Genomic DNA, 21,835 nt, shown 5'->3' on the forward strand with positions numbered 1-21,835 from the left:
TGGTCTACAAAGGTTACTAATAGCAACACCACACTACTAAGAAGTGTGCACTTGTTGAATTTCAGAGAATCATTACCTTATTACTTCTCCAAATGCATATTCCTGAAGGAAAAAACATTTTCAACAAAATCTGTGCCATTTAAACACTCAAAATGTATTTAAGTATTTTCTGCACACCTCAGCTTCTCAATGTAGTATTGTTACTTGTCTGGCCCATTTAATCCTCAAAGCAAAAAGGCAAAGTCCAGTCTACAAGAGCGGTAGGCACACATTTTATGACCACCATGTCAGGCCTGGGAACATTCCTGTTCTCTCTGAACTCACAATGACTGTGAGATCCAGTGCTGACAAAGCTAAAAATGCTGCATTTCCTCCTCCCTAGAAAAAGTTTGAACCCTTAGGAGTATAACCACCCAGGGGCACCTGGTTGGCTCAGTTGGCTAAGTCTCTGACTTCTGCTCAGGCCATGATCTCACAGTTCATGTGTTCGAGCTCTGTATCCAGCTCTCTGCTGTCAGCACAAAGCCTGCTTCGGATCCTCTGTCCTCTTCTCTCTCTCTGACCCTCCCACACTGGTTCTCTCCTTCTCTCTCTCTTTCAAAATAAATAAAAAATAAACTTAAAAAATAAAAAATTAATTAAAAAATTAAGAGTATAACCACCCATATGAGTGAGCACTAAGAACTGATATTAAGGATACACAGTGTGCCCTTCATCCCCGGGAACCATTACCTCTGCCTTTTACTAACCAGACTAATAATGCTACTGCTATTGATTCTTCTGACTTATGTCTTACTGTCACTAGACCTCCAATTTCAGTATAAAATATTCACTACTTCTAGAAAGGTAATACATTAAATTGCTGTCGGCCATTAACACAGCACTAAACAAATTTCTTAGACTTGATCTTTGCTACTGCTAACTGCATCTGAAACAAGGTGGTTTTAGTAAAAGAATAGGAGATGGGGATTTGGGAACATAAGGCAGTCTGAGCCACAGTTAAGGCTGACTGAGGTGCTACAGAGGTGTTGCTGGCCCCAGGGTTCCGATTAGGGGGAAAGCAAAGCAGAGGGGAAGAGAGCCTTAGAAAGATTCTGGGTGGTGGGGGCTTGGGGCCAGTCAGGCCGGTGGGGGCCATTGCTGAAATGGAGCGAATAAAGAAAGTGAAGAATAGAGAGAGAAATCAAAAGGTCACATGTTAACTATGGCAATTTTTTACTAAGGCTGGCCACATTTTAGAGAAATTATGAAATTTGGTGAAGGGATGATATTGCTAAATTATTCCTAGCAGGTTAAAACATTTTATTAAAGATTGCCTGCTTTACGTACTCAACACAAATGCTTATTAATGAAACCAGTAATGTGCAAAGATTATTTATTTATGGTTTTCAAACAAAAATGGTATTGTATCAACTCCACTGGGTACGCTTTGTCCAGTTTGATGTTCTAATTAGCAATTCTTAGCATGATTAAATGCTAAATACACAGCTGTGTGAGGCTTCAGCTGGTAGTAACCAGTAGTGCCTAATACTGACTTTTTAAAAGAGAAAAACAAAAGTACTCAAATACTGGATACAAAACTTTCGAGGCCTTATTCAGCTGAAAGAAGCAAAGTTATAAATATAAACAGGAGTTATATATAACATGTCGATAAAGCTAAGAGATGTAGTATTTGTCAACTCTGTAGAAAAGCTGTTTGGACTAAAAGAAAATAAGCCAAGCCGAAGGAACTTACTTGGTTGAGCTCACGTTATGACACATTACATATGGATCTCCATTAAATCATCGTAATTTTTAAAAAAGACCTTATTACTAAGTAAGTCTAGAGAGATAAGCTACCTACTTTGAAACATTATTAAATAAAACCCATATACTTTTTGAAAAAAAGGGACTTTTCTGTATGCACCTGAAAAAAAGTTGTACATATCTAGCACATAAATAACGTCACTCTTTCCTAACTTTCTTCTGGTAACATCCAACATCTATAAATAGCTAAAAACCAGTGGAGATTTTTCTATCTCCATAACAGAAGTGACCCAAATTACATGCATCAGTATAAATTTCTACCCTTTAAATGGTAAAGATCCTGTAAACAGATCTCATTTGAACTTTTATTTATGAAGCAAATTACCTAAGGCTTAAATGAAAGAACTGTAAGTTGCAAAAAGAAAACCAAATTCACTGTTTGGTAGGCACAGTAATATAAAACAGGTTAGTACTAAGTGCCTCAGATGATTGCTTATTCTGAATCATAGGTATTTCTGACTAAGCCAAGTTTTTATGCCCTTCCCTAAGCTTTAGCAGCATAGAGGACAAAATCCCTACTTTTAACCTCTCTCTATAATATTCAACTAAGTATCTACTTTACCAAAATGAAATTAAATCTGCAAAGGCCTTAAGCATTTTCTTATCATTTCAATTTTTGCCTTTCAGAAGAAACACATTTTGCAAAATCTATTCACAAATTATCTACCATAAAAAGCTGAAAGACCAGAATTTTTTTTTTAATTTTTTTTCAACGTTTATTTATTTTTGGGACAGAGAGAGACAGAGCATGAACGGGGGAGGGGCAGAGAGAGAGGGAGACACAGAATTGGAAACAGGCTCCAGGCCCTGAGCCATCAGCCCAGAGCCTGATGCGGGGCTCGAACTCACGGACCGTGAGATCGTGACCTGGCTGAAGCTGGACGTTTAACCGACTGCGCCACCCAGGCGCCCCAAGACCAGAATTTTTCAAGTGAGAAGAAACCAATGTATATATATACATATGGCTTGTGATATGTCGTAAAATTCTCTTTGAGATTACAGTTCAAGAAGAAAAGTAAAACTTGTTCAATAAAAGTAGTAATTCAATTATATTCTCTGGAAGAAAATGAATTTTCTGTATTGTGCAAAATAAAACCAAATGATGGCATGAATTAAAAAAAATTAACGTTTATTTATTTTTGAGACAGAGAGAGACAGAGCATGAATGGGGGAGAGGCAGAGAGAGAGGGAGACACAGAATCGGAAACAGGCTCCAGGCTCTGTGCTGTCAGCACAGAGCCCGACGTGCGGTTCGAACTCAGGGACCACAAGATTGTGACCTGAGCCCAAGTCAGATGCTTAACCAACTAAGCCACCCAGGCGCCCCTGAATTTTTAATCATAAATTCTTATAAGACCAAAACTACTCACCTTAATACTATTTCTAATGATTGCTTATGATTTACTAGAAAAAATCAAAGCTTTGCTACATATAAATTGTAAAATTCCTTTCCTATAGCTATCCCTTGCCCATCCTCTGTGAGCCCCCACCTTCATGAACTATTACTTAGACCATACCTACACAGAAAGTCTGCTTGACTTCAGTTCTGTCAACATAACTACACCAGAGATTAAAATGTTTTAAGGATATAAATCTACATTTTAATTATGTATGGTGCCTAAAATGTTCTATTCCATATCATCACTGAAGTGGAGGAAACTTAAAAACGAATCCAATCCCGCCCACTGACCTGCCCGCAATTTAATGATGAAGAAATGGGGACCCAGAAAGGTAAAGTGATCTTCCCGAGAACCTCCTTGAGACCTTGAATATATATAATTTCCTGGTTCCCAGTGAGCACTCTTTCAACTTTACCAATGGACCGATGTAGCAGATATAAGAAAATGTTAAAGGAGAGCATAAATTTAGTTTTTTGTTGCTACTTATCTACTCAGTAAACAACTAAAGTTGTCCAGTGACGTAGGACCCCTGCATATGTCCCCAACTAACATGTGGAAACACCCAATTCAGCAGTAGTGATAACTGGTGGACTTTCCCTTCTTGAAACACTCATTTCTTAGATTCTAAAACACCATTCTTTCCTGGATTTTCCTCACCTCCCCGAGTTCTTGAAGTCTCGTCTTCCTTTACAAAGCTTGTACATGGTTGAGTATTGTTGGCTCAGACCAAAGTCCTCCTTTCTTTCCACACCTCTCTGTAAGTAATTTCATTTATTCCTAATGCTTTAGTCCAGTCTCTTGGAAGATGACCCCCACATTTGAATACCCAGCCCTGACTTTTCCTCTCAGCTCTATGCTCATATCTTCAAAGGTCAGTCTGACATTTGTGCTCATAGATCCCTGGTTTCTCAGATTTAATATGTCCAAACTGAACGATGTCTTTTCTCTCAAAAACCCGCTCATCCTTCAGTCCTTCCCTTTAACGAAATGCCTTTGACTGGTTACTCTTGCAGGAAACCTGCTGTTTTCTTAGAATCCCCTTCACCCAACTCCACCCCAGTTAATTCTACCTCCCAAATATACTTGGAAACATCCCTCTTCTCACCAGCCCACCACTTCCCTGAGTTATGGCAACATTCACTCAATTGGACCTCATGTCTTCTCTCTCTCCTTCTAACAAGATTTCCCCACAAAGTAACCAGAGCAATTCTTTCTAAAAGAAAATCCAATCACTTTTAACTCACTGAGTAAAATCCGAACCCCTTACAGTGTATAAGGGCTTCTGTGAGATGATCTCTGCTCAGCTGTCAATGTTTACCTGAGCCACCCTGCCCTAGCCCCTTGCCTCCTCCTCTTCAGCCTCACTGAACCTTCTCAGGTCTTCAAAATGCACCTTGGGATGATGTGTTCACTGACAGGAATGTTCCCCTCCCGTGGCTGGCTCCAACCTCTCATGAAGCCCTACTTTATCTCCTGAGAAGACTTCTTCGTCTCCATCAATGCACCCTGATGGGTTTCCTCCACAACACTTTAGTGCTGAAATTATGGATCTTATTAATTTATTTACATCTTTATTAATCATTTCTCCCATCAGACTCTAAGTGGCACAAACAAAGAAACCGGGACTTGCACTTAATATTGCTAGTTCAGTGCCTGGTACATTTTAGGCTCTCAGTAAGTACATACCGAATGCATAACAAAATGGCTATCTATTCCTTTTCTGAACGGCCATCCCTTTGTGGTATGCAAAAGCTTCTCACTGCCCCCAACACAAAAAAAGTTCTCAAAGGACCTTGCAGTGAAAAAGAAAATGTCAAGCTGGTTTCACTGCTCCTCATGATGGCCTGGAACTGGTAGTCAGGGAATTTATTTAGCTTCAAACTTTTAGTAATAATTTGTCCCGCCACTTGAGCTGCTTTGCACTGATAAAAGCTCTGGAAATCTATAGCTTAAAAATAATTTCATCTCATTTTTGCAAAATAAATTGGGCAAATACATAAGCTTTTACAACTGGAAATTACATTAATTCAAAAAATATATATTAAGGCCTGTACATGCAGAGTGCTGTGGCACGAGGTACGGAAGTGGGTGGGATATAAAAGATGAGCCAGGACCTCTGCTCTCAAAGAGTTTTGCTTCCTCCATTACTCTTTCTGAAAATGTTCAGTTTTTTAGAACCTAGTGTTCTTATTTCTATTTTTATTTTATTTTGGAGAGAGAGCATGCATGTGAGCAGGGGAGAGGGCTGAGGGAGAGGGAAAGAGAGAATCCTAAGTAGGAACCAAGCTCAGTGTGGAGCCTGATGTAGGGCTCGATACCACAACCCTGGAATCATGACCTGAGCTGAAATCAAGACTCTGAGCTCAACTGACTGAGTCACCCAAACAACCCAGAACCTAGTGCTCTTTTTAAAGTGCTACACAAATTAAATATTTTCAACTGAGATTAAAAGAACTTTTCTCTAACTCGAACTAGGGATGGAACAATTTAACAGACATTTATTAAGTGGTTGTGATAGTCAAAGAAGTGTAAAATCCGGTCAGCTTACTTTGTAAGTTTATCTTTACTATATCATATATTTGAAAATTTTTGATCTAAAAAGCAGAAGCAAATCAAGGGACATAACATCCTCAACATAGCATAAAGGTTTCCTCTCTTGTATCAGAAGACAATTGTCCCGAGAAGCTATCCTGTCAAAAAGCTACCATATGAAATAACTTAATTATATGTAAATGCCCATTTTAATAAGCACTCTTCTCTGAAGCAAAATTTTCAGGAAAAAGGAACACATGCCTCTCTGTGACCCTCTTTCTTTTCTTCTCTCTCTTTCATATCCCATAGCACTTTCATCTTACAGCACTTTCTATAACGAATGCCTGTTAACAGTCTAATTATATTGGTAGAATCACAACTTTTGAGTCTTCTACTAAAAGTGGTCCCCTGTAACAGCAGTAAGTGCTGCTTTGCAAAAAATATCTTGACAGAAAGCCAAAGGAAAATGGTGGAGGTAAGTGTTTCCCATTCTGGCCCATTCTGTGCCTCATTTGGTAGCACAATTGCTTCTGATTGTATGGAGGGTCTCTTGGGCTGTGGCTGCTTTGTGTCCAGCGTTTAAAGAATACGCCTTCTTCCACAAATGCCCAGGGTTCTGGTCTGCATAGCTTTGTCTTTTTTACTTTGGCACCCAGGTCCTGTTGCTGAGTACAGGCAAACCGCAGGCACTGCGAGCACCTTGCTGCCTCTCCCCTGTGCTTTGTGAAATGATCTTTCTTTGGCACTGTGCTAGGAGGAGTTTCTATACCTCTCTGATTCTAGATGGAATTAGAACACATTCAGGATTAAGAAGTGCCTGAAAAACTCTGTCCCATTACTTCAGTGCCTATTTCTCTTTGGCTGTTTATCCAATTTTCTTGCTATAAATACCCATTACAAAGTAACCCTCTGCCCCAAGTTGACTCTGGGCATATCAGACAGGAACCAGTATTTTCCTTAAGTACATGTTCAGGATTTGCAAACTTATGAGAGATGCCTTCAAAGTTAAAAAAATAAAGTGGTTCTCATGGCATAAAAATATTTCCTGAGCAAGCAAGCTGACATAAAAACTGCACACTAAAAAATAAATCCTTTCTCATATTTTTTATTTATAGTATGTCAATAATGGGTAGCTGGCATTTATAGAATGCTACATAAAATATATGCCATTCTGCTCACTACTAAATTTTGGATATAAGACTGTAGATAAGAAAAAACGTGATTTCAGCATATAACTTCTTAGAATTTTAGAAAACAGGCATTTACATAATATGACTTTAAAATCATAGCCTGCTTTGGGGCCCCTGGGGAACTCAGTCAGTTAAGCATCCAACTCTTGGTTTTGGCTCAGCTCATGATCTCATGCTTCATGAGTTCAAGCCCCACATCAGGCTCTGTGCTGTCAGTGCATAACCTGCTAGGGATTCTCTCTCTCTGCCCCTACCCTGCCTGTGCACTCTCTCTCTCTCTCTGTCTGTCTCTCTCTCTCTCTCTCTAAATAAATAAAGAAAAACTTAGAAAAATAAAATCATAATCTGCTTTGATCAAATACTATACATTAACCTGGGATAAAATATTTTCAGGATGTTGTAAAAACAGAAAAAGAAAATAGTGGAGATGAATGAAGAAATAGGGAAAATAGTTGAGGGTATTCATTCTGAAAAGCATAACTAACTATTATTAACATGGTTGCACACGGACATTCTGTTTAGGACTGTGTCTTAAAGCAATGGTTGATCATTCAATAGCATCATCTTAATTTCACAATGCAGAGGTGTAAGATAATAAGCTCCCCATGTGTATAACAGAAACCAGGGCTCTTCTAGTTATTGAAATACACACATACACATTACACAATTTATGCTGAAAACAAGTGTCTAGAAGGGAGAAAACCTATAATGATCACAAAAAAAATTCCATTCTCATGCCAAATATATTACATAATACAATTAAAATTTATAGATCACACAGCTTGTCTGCAAAGTATGGTTAGTCCTCAGACCAGCAAGCATCAGCATCAGCTAGGAATTTGTCAGAAATTAGTATGCCCATCCCAGACCTACTAACTGGCCAGTCAATCTATGTTTTGACAAGAATGTCATGGCATTCTGATCCAAACAATACTGAGGAACTGGGGCACGATACAGAGATATTGCAAGAAACCAGGATAAAGACTGGGGTTTGTTGCTTAGTCTGCATTCTAGATCTTAGAAGAAAACCTAGAATTTATTTATGTTTTTAGGTTTCTAGGCTATCCAACCTAATAATCTAGTTTACAGGGTCTGAGTGTGGAGGAGAATCTGGGGAGAGTCTCTGGTTAGAAGGCAGGCAGTCATTTATTCGCCCTAAGCTCTTTTAGGAATGGGAAGCACAGACATAGGAAAATGAACAGGGGTAGAGCCAGCAGGACAGGGGTTAGGGTCCCAAATGTTCCATGTAAAGGTCTGAAAAGCCACAGACAGTATCATTGAGCCTAAGGAAGCCAGCATTCCCAAGTACCATGAAGCTACACTCTTAATTCTCTTACCCTTGAGAAATGTACCCATCTGCTTCTACTAATTTCTCACAACACTCAAATGGGCTAATGTCACATTATCTCACTTGTCATTTTCCTTCTATTTCTGTGAGAATGAGGATGAGAAAAGAGGACGAAAGATAGAGAAATAAACATCCCCAGGACAGGAGCAGAAGGACCAGTGCCAACCCCTAAAATAAGTAGAGGACTTCTTCCACGTCCCCCCTTTGCCCCTGAAACCATTCTATTTGCCATGTGGAAAATAGTAAGTGATAGCGATTCAGCAATTATAGCTCATCTTAATAGGAGCTACTTAATAGGAGCTACTAAAACAATAATAGATGCAACAACTGCCACCACCAGCTTTGCCATGGCTCTCGCACACCAATCCCTCCGAGGTAAGCACTGCCGTCCTCACTTTAATGAGGCTGAATCGCTCATCCAAGAGTCCTGTGAAGGCCAAGATTAAAAGTCAGGGCCATTTGGCTGAAAAAGCCCATGTTTTTCCACTTTGCTACTTCTGCCACAAGCTCCAGTAAAGTTGGTACAAAAAATTCCATAAACAAAAGTATGAATTAGGTAGTTTGTCTCCAGTGACACTGAATCTTCAGAAGCTTATGCTCACTCCATCCTCTCCATCAAAATTTGCACTCAGGAATAGGTCTGGCAAACTCAACTGACAGTAGAGATTTTAATTTCAAAAATAGAACTGTTTGGCTTACAATGAGATGAATATCATACCAAAAACTTGGTACCAACAGCAATTGAATTATGAAAACTGGAATTTGTAAAGATGATCAGTTAAAAAGACTTCCCTTAACACAGCCAGTGTTTGAATTAATATCTATCTACATAAACAATTCTATCGGGCATCCTAAAGCTTAAATACGTAATAGCAGAAGAAGGAAGGTGTTTAAAAATCCTATCAGACTGTGTACCTTCAATTATATTTGGATCTTGTATCATATAAGGAAATCTTTGTAAACCCATAATGCTTACAGAAGCAACTGATAAGCTATTTAAAACTACAGTGCAGCTTAGAAAATTATCTTATCAGTAAACTGAACAATAAGTTACTGATGGTTCTAACAGTGCCTAATATACTTCCTGGATAGATTCATTGAGCAAGGTAATCTGGTTTCTTACCACAAAATAAAGACAAAATATATGATCAACCTATAAAACTTTTGCAGTAAATATCTCCAACAACATTTTACATAAATAAGTTCCCAAAGCGAATCTATCACTTCTGCCCAACTATCCTGTGGTAGTGAATATTTAAGCTCAGAATTAGTCATTGGAACTACCTCATTAGTCTCTTTCCAACATTACACTTGTCAATTTCTGATCCCCGCACAGCTGCTAACAACACAATAGTACTATATAGATGAAGACATTTTACTAAGTCATTTGTGAGTGATGGCATTCAAAATGAGGAACCTGTAACAAAGGATATATAATTTGATTAAATGATACTTATTTAAAAGTGGGCATTTTAGGGGCACCTGGGTGGCTCAGTCGGTTAAGCATCCAACTTCAGCTGAGGTCATGATCTCATGGTTCATAAGTTCGAGCCCCTCGTTGGGCTCTGTGCTGACAGCTCAGAGCCTGAAGCCTGCTTCAGATTCTGTCTCCCTCTCTCTCTGCCTCTCCCTTGCATGCTCTCTCTCTCTCAAAAATAAAATAAACATTAAAAAAAATTTTTTAAGTGGACATTTTAATCAATGTGGTACAATGGTTATAATCCCATCTGTAGCTTTATATTTCATGATAATATAATTTATATGTAACACAGTATTAAAATGGCCGGAGTTTTCCCACAGCTGCTGTACTCTTGGACCAAATTTGTTAGCACCAGCAACTGTGGTCCCATTTCTCAGCCTAGACACTTCATTCATTATTCGGGAAGTCAGCTTTCCATTACTATATGTAATAGTAAGGAATGGCTTACAGGTGAATCAATGGAAACTGAAAATGGAAAGCCAATGTTTTGCTTCTCAGTTTTATTCTTCTTCTTATAACCTGATCTGCTCACAAGTGGTTAATCTAATGAATCTGTTGTTCAATATCTCATTTTCCCCAAAACGTTTCTCTGTGAGAGAGTTCTGGCAAATAACAAAATGACAAGCAGTGAGTATTTCACGACCCTGTCCTTGGTCTCAAGCTCTTTCTTATCTCTGCTTATCTCTTATCTGTATCTCCCCCCAGAACTATGTTTCCCTAAATTAAAAATGTTTCTACAACTGGTGAATTGAAGATGCCCTTAATACTCCTCGTCTGACAATAAAGCACCTCTGAGGCATACCAAATGAGTACCTTACCCACCCCAAAACATCTTTCAAGACAGCAAGAGCTGGGCTGATTCGCTCTACTAACCCTGTTCCCGTGCATATTTGGAACACAGTAGAGGCCATTTAGTTCACCAACTGAGTAATGTATAATGATCTTTTGTCAATATCAATAACATTATGTAGCAATTCTAATTCATTAAAATAACTTAGCTTGGAATGTTTGGTTGCTTAATGGCTGGGATGGTATGTGGACATAAATTAGAAAGAAACAGATAATGCCTATACTATTAACAACATTGTTGGACTAGCTGAAACCTATTTCTTTTGGCAACTATTTCTATTTGATGCAGTTCATTTAATCTTAAACATTCACCGAATGCCTACCATTTTCTGGGTACTCAGGGGAGAAAGATGAATTAAGTAGAGGATCCACCCCCTTTGAGGCATCCACACTCTAGTTACGAAGAAAGCCATGTGAAAAACCAATGTTTAAAGTACAATCTATTAAGTGCAAAACCAGTTTGGGACTGTAGAAGCAGAACAGTGGCAGAGATCAGCTGCCTGGCAGGGTCAGACCATTTCATCAATGAGAAATCATTTAAAAATTATCACCTGAAATATGTTAATTTTAAAAACTAGGGTGCACCTAGGTGGCTCAGTGGGTTAAGCATCTGACTTCGGCTCAGGTCATGATCTCATGGTTCGTGGGTTCGAGCCCTGTGTTGGACTCTGTGCTGACAGCTCAGAGCCTGGAGCCTGCTTTGGATTCTGTGTCTCCCTCTCTCTCTGCCCCTCCCCCACTCATGCTCTGTCTCTCTCAAAAAATGAATAAATGTTGAAAAAAATTAAAAATTAATAGACTCTCTAAGTAAATGTATGATTCCTTAGTGGCATTATTATTTCCCACTAATAAAACTGCTAAAAGCTTTAATCACTCTCTGTTAGATATTATTTCATTCACATTTAATACTTAAAGGACCTAATCAAGTAGGGATCTATTTCCGCACCCCTTTCCTGCCCAAGGCAAATCTTTTTTTAAAAAAATCTGTATTCATGTTCTCTACCACCCTGCAATGATAGAGCAAGATATGATCCAATCTGGACCTCTTCTCCTTCATTGACACATTTTAAGGACCCATACTCCAGGGAGTCAGGTAGTAAATAATACTGCAAGTTAGGCACATAGCTAACGTGCATTGTTAAATAACTGTATTATCAAGGAACTCAACTGCTTCACTCTATGCTAATAAAACACCTTGTAATCAAAAGCATTTGGACGGGGCTGATTGCTACTATTAAATCTCTAAAGCATAAGTAAGAGTGTGCATGACTTAAAATTTGACTCTCGTATTAAGTCCTCACAATCTTTGAGATATCAAATAGTCGAGAAATATTCGTCTCTGCACAGTTTTGTATACACTACAAATGTGTAAATGAGTAAAATGAGTACCAAGAGATGTAGGCATCTTGACAAAATATCTAATCACAGAAAAATAATCCACATTTTACTTGGCTGTGCCACAAACCAGCTGTATGGCCTTGGATGGGACACTCAAATTCACTGAATCTCCTATGTGACAAATGAATGGACTATTCTCTGTATTTTGAGGGGAGAAAAATAAACTAAATTAATGGAACTGAACTAGATGCTCTCTAGAGTTTCTCTAGGCTCAAACATTATGAAAGCTTCTAAAAAGTGTCTTTTAGAAATTTTCTGTAGCCTTTCATCCCAGGTTTTGAAATGAAATCCCACTGTCAAATCATTTCCAGACATCTGGAACACCTAATCCATCCCCAGTGTAAGATACCAAGGCAGTTAACAATTAAGCTGTTATTAGTGAATCATGTGTTCTAAACGGCCACTTGCTGGGCCCTATTATTTTAGTGTCACAGCCATGACCTGAAAATAATACAGGCATTTGAGAAACTCATTAACTTGTAGAACCCTGAGGTACAGTTTATCATATCAGAGAAATCTACTAGAGAAATCCCAGTAGGAACACATGTGTTCCTAAGCATATAAAACCTCACCAGAGTAAGAAATATCTGAAAGTGTAAGACACATCATTCTTCAAAATATTCCCTGGTGAAAAACTTCGTAAGTGGCATACTGAACTGAAAACGGCCCTTCACACTTACGAACTAAGTAAGACACTTTCAATGGGAATAATACATTTACCTAGATCTACATAACACATGCACATACCATAACTGGCACAGCCAAAGTGTCCATTGCAAATAAAAAGCACATCCTTAAAAGAATCATTACAAAACACCCAAAGAGAAAAAAAGAACAGGGAAGCCCACAAAGTAGGTCAAACCAGCATCACCCTAGAAATTATGCAAATCAGAAAACATTTGGAGTAATAATCGTATATAAGGCTCCAAACCCACTCAAAAGATGCTTTAAAAGTAAAATAAAATAGTGAAACTAACGGGCAGAGGGACCCATGGGGGAAAAGATAAGCTTGGGTTATAGGAAAAAAAGAAACATTCTCACATGCTATGTATGTATCTTAATGAAGGGTAGTGGATATAAAACAAAACATAAAATATTATTCTGTGCTTATGTAGCTCAAGTTGCTGCAACTCAAGACAGATGTACAGGGACTGAAGATTCATCAGAACATTCCTTTTCATCATGCATTTCTTTTTCAGTCCGAAGGGAGACAGCACCAAAACAGAAACCAAATGGAGCAGGCAGAAGGACAGTGCTCTGGTTGAGAAAAAAAAATGAACACCGGGAGGGAACAGGGCTCATCTGTGTAATATTATGAATGACTCAGAGTAAAAACAGACTTGCTTATCAAGTCTTGTAGAAGCTACTTCTAAATCTGATTTTAGCTACCTTTAGGAAGAGGAGTTAATATATAACACAGTGACTCTGGCAGAGAATACTTAAGGATTCAAAATGGGCTTGGGTAAATTTGTGAATGGCTGAGAAAAGCTGAGGTTAATTCCTATCCTTTATATTTGATGCAGAGAGAACAATTGTACCCTCACAGCCTCCATTGGCGACATCTGATTGAAATGCTAGGGTGGTATGGGCCACAAATCTGGCAAGTTCTATTTTTTTCATGTTACACGAAATATATCAAGGTGTTATTTATTAAATATACTTCTAATAAATGGATTAGAAAAGCCTACAGGCTGGCTGTATATTCCAACCACATTCTTTCTCCATGAGAAAATGCTGTCCAGTGATTGTCCTTATCTGATGCATATATAAAAATGTCTGGCTGGGGCGCCTGGGTGGCGCAGTCGGTTAAGCGTCCGACTTCAGCCAGGTCACCATCTCGGGGTCCGTGAGTTCGAGCCCGGCGTCAGGCTCTGGGCTGATGGCTCAGAGCCTGGAGCCTGTTTCCGATTCTGTGTCTCCCTCTCTCTCTGCCCCTCCCCCGTTCATGCTCTGTCTCTCTCTGTCCCAAAAATAAATAAACGTTGAAAAAAAAAAAATGTCTGGATTTGCTCTTCATCAAGTCCTTAACAAATTTTTTTTGATACGTAGTGATAAGAGCTAGAAATGAGTAATTTAGCAGAGTTGTTGTGAGTGGCTCTTTTCAGATTTTCAAGAGTAGAAATAGTTTCAGTAGAGAACAAAATCCTAGAACAACTCATTGCTTCCTGGTAAATGACATCAGATGCTGAGATTAAATACAGAGAACCAATCTGGGGTTCGGAAACCCTACAACAACAGATATGTGAGCATGGCTCCTGCACGTTTGAGATACCTAAGAAAACACACTGTGATGGAGAAGAGAACACAAGGGATTTACTAACAGCTCAACCAGGAAAAAAGAATTTAGGTCTGACTTAGATATGAGACAGGCTTTGTTCAAGTTCAATCAGTTCCATCTCTGAAATGAAATTGCAACGGGACAGGATTTCTTTAAAAGAGTTATAGTTGCTTACTAAAAATTAGTTGGCTCCCTAGTTTGATGGAAGTTACTACCTCGTTTTCCTTGTTGGACTTTCTTGTGGTTGTGATTGCTGAAAGAAGAACCTCTATTTACATGGTCTCTTATTTATTTGAGTTCACTGAACCTAATCTAGATGTGGAGACCTGTAATCGTGCTTCTGGCAAAGAACAGAGGGAACTCTGTTTAATTAAAAGCAAAAAAAACTCACATTCATTAAAGCTAACTATCTAATAACTACATTCTCCTCACACACTATCGTTATTACTTAATCAAAAATAGATTTCCTAGCCACTCTATTGACCATATAGAATGGCCCCTCAGCAGTGTAGAAATGCTCCATCAAAGCAGGAACGTGTTCCAGGGGAATGGCATCCACAAAAGAAGGGACCCTGGTAGGGATCTATTGTCTTAACTACTTTTTAGAGCAGCATCGGTTAGCCAACAATCACCAATCCTATCTCTTCCGAAACTCAAAACCGATTAAATTGACCTCTGTATTTAGAAAAGATTACCAAGGAGTTCAGCAAACCTTACTTCTGGTAGTGGGCTGGCCGGTTTGGTTAGGATTCCTCCTACATACACAACATTAGGCAGAGTGGGTCTCGGGAACTCCAGTGCTACATCTGTACACAGCATCCACAGACTGGACCCATGGACCAAGTCATACATGGACTTCTCCGGCAGCAGGTTGTACTTCTGCATTATCCTTTCATACTTGGGAAGAACCAGAAAGCTGACCCCTAATCTGGAAATGAGGTAAACGCCGGTATTTTTCATCCTTTGCAGCAAGTTCATGTGGTCTGTGAGGAGTGAGTTAAACTCCGGGACGTAAGCTAATGGGGCAGGAGCACCCACTTCAGCAGGATACCAAAGGCCAGTTGAAAATACAGCATATTTAACCCCTAAAAGATGCGCTATCACAAATCCACACATGTCATTAGGGTCCACCAGCAGCAGGTCAAACTTTTCCTTTTTTAGACCCTGAATCAGGGCACGGTTGCCAACCATCATATCACAGTTCTTAGTATAGTGATCCAGTATGTCAAACAGTTCGATTGCTGTCAATCTCCCAGAGAAAATATTCCGCATTTTGGACTGCAGGAAAGCATCCGAGGTGGTACTGTTAAAAATCCCTGGGTAGCGCTGGAGGCTGTAATGATTAGATGGCGCGATGTCTCTGCCTTCAGAGAGAAGAAACACTGTACGGTGGCCTCTCTCGTGCAAGGCTGAGGCTAGTGTCTTGAAAATGTACATATGGCTTTCAAACATAATTGGCGGCACGATGATGATTTTGGCAGCCTTCGCTATCCCAACCGCACTCCACAGGAGCACGAAATACGGAGTGTAAGACTTCATCGCTGAAATGACAACCAGAAAAAGACTTAAAACAAAGTATAGTCCTTACCATTCAAAACAAACAATCACAAAGACTTCTTTCAAAGTATTTGATGATCCAATATTTTGTCTAAGGATCACTGTTTAAAAGTATCCTGATATTTGTTCTAATTACCTCTCTATTTTTAAAAGATAATTTTTGTAAAGTACAGAACTGACAGCAAAACTGACTGAAACTGAAATACATTTAAAATATATCTGTTGCAGAGCACATAACTCCATCAGTAATAGAGAACTAGATACTTACTGAGAACTAGATTTCAGAAATCTGAAATAAAACTTCTATAAGATTGAATGAAAGATCTCTCTTCTTCGAATAATCACAATGAGATATCTATGAAACATTGTTTATCTTCCTTTAAATTTTTTTTTTGATGTTTATTTTTTGAGAGAGAGACAGAGCAGGAGTGGGGGATGGGGAGAGAGAGAGATGGAGACACAGAATCCAATGCAGGCTCCAGGCTCTGTTTGAGCTGTCAGCACAGAGACCAACCAGGGCTCAAACCCACAAATGGCGAGATCATGACCTGCGCCGAAGCTGGTGCTTAACCAACTGAGCTACCCAGGTGCCCCAACACTGTTTATCTTTTAATTGAACATTAATGTTAATCCCAGGAAGAAGGGCCAAGATTTTTTATTTCTGGGTGCATCAGCATGTATGTGTCTCTTTAAATCATTTTATCACAGCAGTTACGTTCCCAATTATGACCAAAGCATACCAAAGAAAGATTGTTTTAAAAAATAATCCTTTCAAGTAACAGTTCTATATAAAGGACATTTTTCTACAGGAAAGATTACATTCGATGTGAATTTCCCCTCTATCTAAATACACTTATGTATCCTGGCAGTCTCTATGTAATTTATAGCAATTTGCTAATTCATTTCCGGACATTAAAAGAAAAACTTTTAATAGAAAAGTTCAAGGGAGTTAACCAGATCTATGTAAATGTTTATAGAAGTGATTGATTAACAAGTGTGTGCCAGACCACACTTCCTGTGTTGTACTTGTAAGTCAGGTGCAAATGGCAAGTTAGATCATGGTTGTACAGGTGATACCTATCATTTCTACCTTTTCATGTTAGTGGATTATGTACGATAGTTAGAGTTGTCCTCAATCAGTTTTTAGAAATAAGTGTTCTACCTGTGGGGTCTATATAGTGTGCAAACTCCTCCTACCCGACCCAATGTAATTTTTACTTAGACTCTAAATTAGCCTCCAAACTGAAAACAAACAAACAAACACACAAACAAACAAAACCCATCTAAATAATAATTACCCATGCAAACTGGATATTTTTACTTCAAGGAACAACTTAGAATAGATTTATATGCACATCACCAAATCAATAACCATTTTCATTCATTATCATATATTAACTACCCTACTTGTACAAATTCGCACCATCTAAATGAAGTTTTAGCAACTATACCTTCTCAACATTCAAACACGCTGCAAAAAACAAAAAAGAAATCAATAGCGGGCAAATGATAGATTCTTCTCATATCAAGATTTAAACTATAGAGGAGCCTGGGTGGCCCGGTTGGTTGAGCGTCCGATTTCAGCTCAGATCATGATCTCACAGTTCATGGGTTCGAGCCCTGCATCGGGCTCTGTGCTGACAGCTCAGAGCCTGGAGCCTGCTTTGGATTCTGTGTCTCCCTCTCTCTCTGCCCCTCCCCTGCTCACTCTCTCTCTCTTTCCCTCTCAAGAAAAAATAAAAACTAATTTTTTTTAAATAAAAAAAGGACTAAACTACAAAATACGTTATAATTCCAGGTGCCTCTTCTCTCCCTCCAAGGAAATTTTCAAACTATTTCTAGATGAGTTGATACTATACCATTAAGAGTAAATTGAAGTAATGCCCATTATAAGCATAGAAGAGCCTGTGTTAACTACTTCTTGAATTAATGAAGGCTTTAAAAAAACAAATTTAGAGAAAACACTATTTCTATAGCAATGAAGTAAGTTTATTCTATAATTACAAGGTCAATGAAGAAAAAAAATTAAATAGCCAATTCTGGAGGAAACTTTCCAGGCCTTCATTCCTCTGTACCATCTCTCTAATGTATCTCTCTGGTGCAGGCTCCCAATTCCAAGGAATTAAAAATTAAGGGGGCGCCTGGGTGGCTCAGTCGGTTAAGCGGCCGACTTCAGCTCAGGTCATGATCTCGTGGTCCATGAGTTCAAGTCCCGCGTCAGGCTCTGTGCTGACAGCTCACAGCCTGGAGCCTGTTTCAGATTCTGTGTCTCCCTCTCTCTGACCCTCCCCCGTTCATGCTCTGTCTCTCTCTGTCTCAAAAATAAATAAATGTTAAAAAAAATAAAAAAAAAATTAAGGATTTTCAGTGGACACGTTCTCAATTCGAGGGATGAGATTTATGCAAAAGCAGTTATTTCAGCAGCTAGTGTCCACTGCTGTGATTAATACTACCTGTCATGGTTTGCATGTTCAAGAAGACATACCAACGGATGGACTAATGGTAGGAACGGCTTTGTCTACTGTGTTTTGCATCTAGCTGAGCAGTGAACACACAGTTCATTCAGCTACAGTTAAAACCACCGCTTTATCTATCATAGACACATAAGACACAAAACAAAACACAAAAAATAATAGTAGGGAAACAAATCCTTTCCCTGAGCTTTTTACTCTAGTCTTACTTTTTTATTTTAATATCTTATTTCAGAAATTACTACAAAGTAAAATGACATCATTTTCTGTGATTTTTTTTTAATGTTAATTCAGTTTTGAGACAGAGAGAGAGAGAGAGGGAAAGATAGCAAGCGAGGAAGGGGCAGAAAGAGAGGGAGACACAGAATCCGAAGCAGGCTCCAGGTTCTGAGCTGTTAGTACAGAGCCCGACACCGGGCTCGAACTCAGGAATCAGGAGACCACGACCTGAGCTCAAGTCGGATGCCCAATCGACTGAGGAAAATGGTTGCTTTTTTAACGCACAAGTGCTTATGTTCAAGAACAGCATTGTTCAAAAGAGTTTTCTGTGAAGATGAAAATGTGCTCTATCACGACTATCCAATATTGAGCAGCTGAAGTGTAGTTAGTGTGATCGAGGAACTGAATTTTAAATTTTAACATGTGGCTTAATTAATTTAGTACCAGTGGCTACAGTACTAATATAAGGTTAGAAAAAGTGCATACATTCTGTACATATAGATTTTAAAAGTAGTTATGTAAACATACCAATATTTGTGGGAAAAAATATCTTCTAAAAACAATGTCTACTGATGCTTTGTGAAAAAAAAAATTAATGACCAACAAAGAAGCATCATTTCTACAGATATAAAATTGTTCAAATACAAAATTAATTATGAAGTACTACAACAGCATTTTACTCTGATAAGCATCATTGTGGCGGGTAACAGAATGACCAACACGACTACCAACAAATGGTGAGGCTATTGCTAGTCCAGACTTACCAGGATGTGTCTACTGATAAGCTGGAGTTCACTAATAGTAAACACTTCTGCTCTGAGAAAGATAATGCCAAGAGAATAAGAAGATAAGCCACAGACTGGGAGGAAATAATTGTGAAAGACACAGCTGATAAAGGACTGTTCTCCAAAATACACAAAGAACTCTTAAAATTCAACAAGAAGAAAGCAACCAACCTGATTTCAAAAAGGGCCAAAGACCTTAATAGACAACTCACAAAGAAAATCTACAGATGGCAAATGAGCACATGAGAAGACACTCCACGTCATATATCAAGCAAATGCAAATTAAAAGCACAATGAGATACTACTACACACCTGTCAGAATGGCCAAAATCCAGAACAGTGACAACGCTAAATGCTGAAGAGCATACAGGGCAACAGGAACCCTCATTTGTTGCGGGTGGGAATGTAAAATGGTACAGCCACTTTGGGAGACAGGCTGGTGGCCGCTTACAAAACTAAATATACATTTACCATATGATCCAGCATTTGTGCTACTTGGTATTCATCCAAAGGAGCTAAAAGCTTATGTGCACACAAAAGCCTGCACATGGATGTGTATGGCAGCCTGATTCATAATTGTCAAAACTTGGAAGGAACCAAGATGTCTTCTAGTAGGTAAATGGATAAATAAAGTAGAATGGAATGTTACTCAATGCTAAAAAGAATATGGACTACAAGTCATTAAAAGGAAAGAAACTTAAATGCATATTACTAAGTGAAATGTATATTACTTATAATATGCATATAATAGTGTAAATAACAAAGGATTTTAATTTAACATTTTCTACAATGGACATGTAGGTGTTACTCTTCTCTTAATAAAAATAATAAGCATTGCTTTTATTTATTTATTTTTTTAATTTTTTTTTTCAACGTTTATTTATTTTTGGGACAGAGAGAGACAGAGCATGAACGGGGGAGGGGCAGAGAGAGAGGGAGACACAGAATCAGAAACAGGTTCCAGGCTCTGAGCCATCAGCCCAGAGCCCGACGTGGGGCTCGAACTCACGGACCGCGAGATCGTGACCTGGCTGAAGTCGGACGCTTAACCGACTGCGCCACCCAGGCGCCCCAGGGTAAAACCTCTTAATGCTGGTTTACAGGAGGTGGCTTTTAGCCCCTTACCTGTCACCCTAGGAAAGTACTGGTCACTGAACATGCCGCATCCATACACACAGTTTGAACTCAACCTCCCAGTTAGAGGCTAGGAGCTTAAATTTGCTGAATGACTGAACAAAACAAACTAGATTTTACTTTCGTGAAAATTAGCAAGTACATCATTTTGAATGACAACACAGTTTTAGGCAGTTGGTAAAAATATAAATCGGTGCAAATGTTCTGAAAAACAACTGGCCCATCATTTTATAGTTATTTATGTAAGTACTATAAATCAGGTATATCAACATGTATGTACAAAGATGTTCCTGTATTCACCTCTAACAGCAAACAGCCAGAAACTACCAGGAATCCAGCAATAGAGGATTAATCACATCATAGTACATTTTACGATGGAGTATTATAGAACCATCAAAACTTGAGTTTTAAACATTTTTAACATGAGAAAATGCTCATAACATAAAGAAATAAAATTATATGCATTATGTATATACACTAAATGATTATACCGATGACAAAGTAACTTATCTGATAACAAACTTATCAGAAATCTGCAAACAAACAGAAATCAGAAATCTGGATTGTCAAATTGAGGAATTTTGTTTTCTCCTCCTATTTTATATTTCCAGGCTTTTGAAGTTTTCTACCAAAACTAGATAATATTTATAACACACTCATTCCATTTCCATGCCTCTTTAGCTGCAGCCTTACTCCCACTCTCCTCTTGGAGTCCAATGTCTAAAAATACCCGTGTCTATTTGCTGGGCTCCACTTACTCCCCAAATGATTACAGCTTGGCATGGTCTCCACCACCACTCTGCCCAAACACTCATTGTTGAGGGCACCAAATACCTCTTAATATTCACACAAATGCCCTTTTGTTCCCCCAACACTTCCCTGATCGGACTTCTCTCTAACGCTATACATTGATGATCAATCCCTTCTCCCCTCCAAATTCTCTCTTGGCTCTGAGATGCCATTGCTACTTGTACTCCACTGTCACAATATTGAAGAAAATCCGGAATTCAAAGATTCTAAACAAATTTCCTTTTGCATTTCAGCTCTCCCTTTCTTCTTAAATTAAAAATTATCTATACACTTGCATTTGAGACAAGAAACAATGCCAATTTTAATAAAAGGACCCACCTCAGGGCATAGGGAAGCCATTTAACATTTAGGGGTAAATGGATTCAGCAAAACAAGGATATCAGAGTGGCACTTTACTTGAACGCTGCAAATCCCAAACACTCATTTGCAAAAGTGATCCCTCTAAGACCAAACCCTTGGAACACCAGAAAAAAATAGATTAGCTATATTTTTCCTGTTCCTAAGCCTCAATGGTTCACTTCAGCTGAAATCTGACACCAGAACACCCCATTACTCTACTGAGACTTTTTTAAAGATAA

At 38.7% G+C, this 21,835-nt stretch overlaps 1 protein-coding gene across 4 annotated transcripts in view; it reads right to left on the reverse strand.

Annotated features, from left to right (window-relative positions):
* UGT8 (UDP glycosyltransferase 8) overlaps nt 1–21,835 on the reverse strand; it is an 84,213-nt gene that overhangs the window by 39,441 nt on the left and 22,937 nt on the right. For all 4 annotated transcript variants that reach the window (XM_045055938.1, XM_019829015.3, XM_045055937.1 and 1 more), the window contains one exon: nt 14,999–15,822. In XM_045055938.1, coding sequence (XP_044911873.1) covers nt 14,999–15,820 — 822 coding nt within the window. In that variant the 5' untranslated portion in view covers nt 15,821–15,822. The remainder of the gene's footprint in view (nt 1–14,998; nt 15,823–21,835) is intronic.

Source organism: Felis catus, chromosome B1 (genome assembly GCF_018350175.1).
Source record: "Felis catus isolate Fca126 chromosome B1, F.catus_Fca126_mat1.0, whole genome shotgun sequence".
Classification (NCBI taxonomy): domain Eukaryota; kingdom Metazoa; phylum Chordata; class Mammalia; order Carnivora; family Felidae; genus Felis; species Felis catus.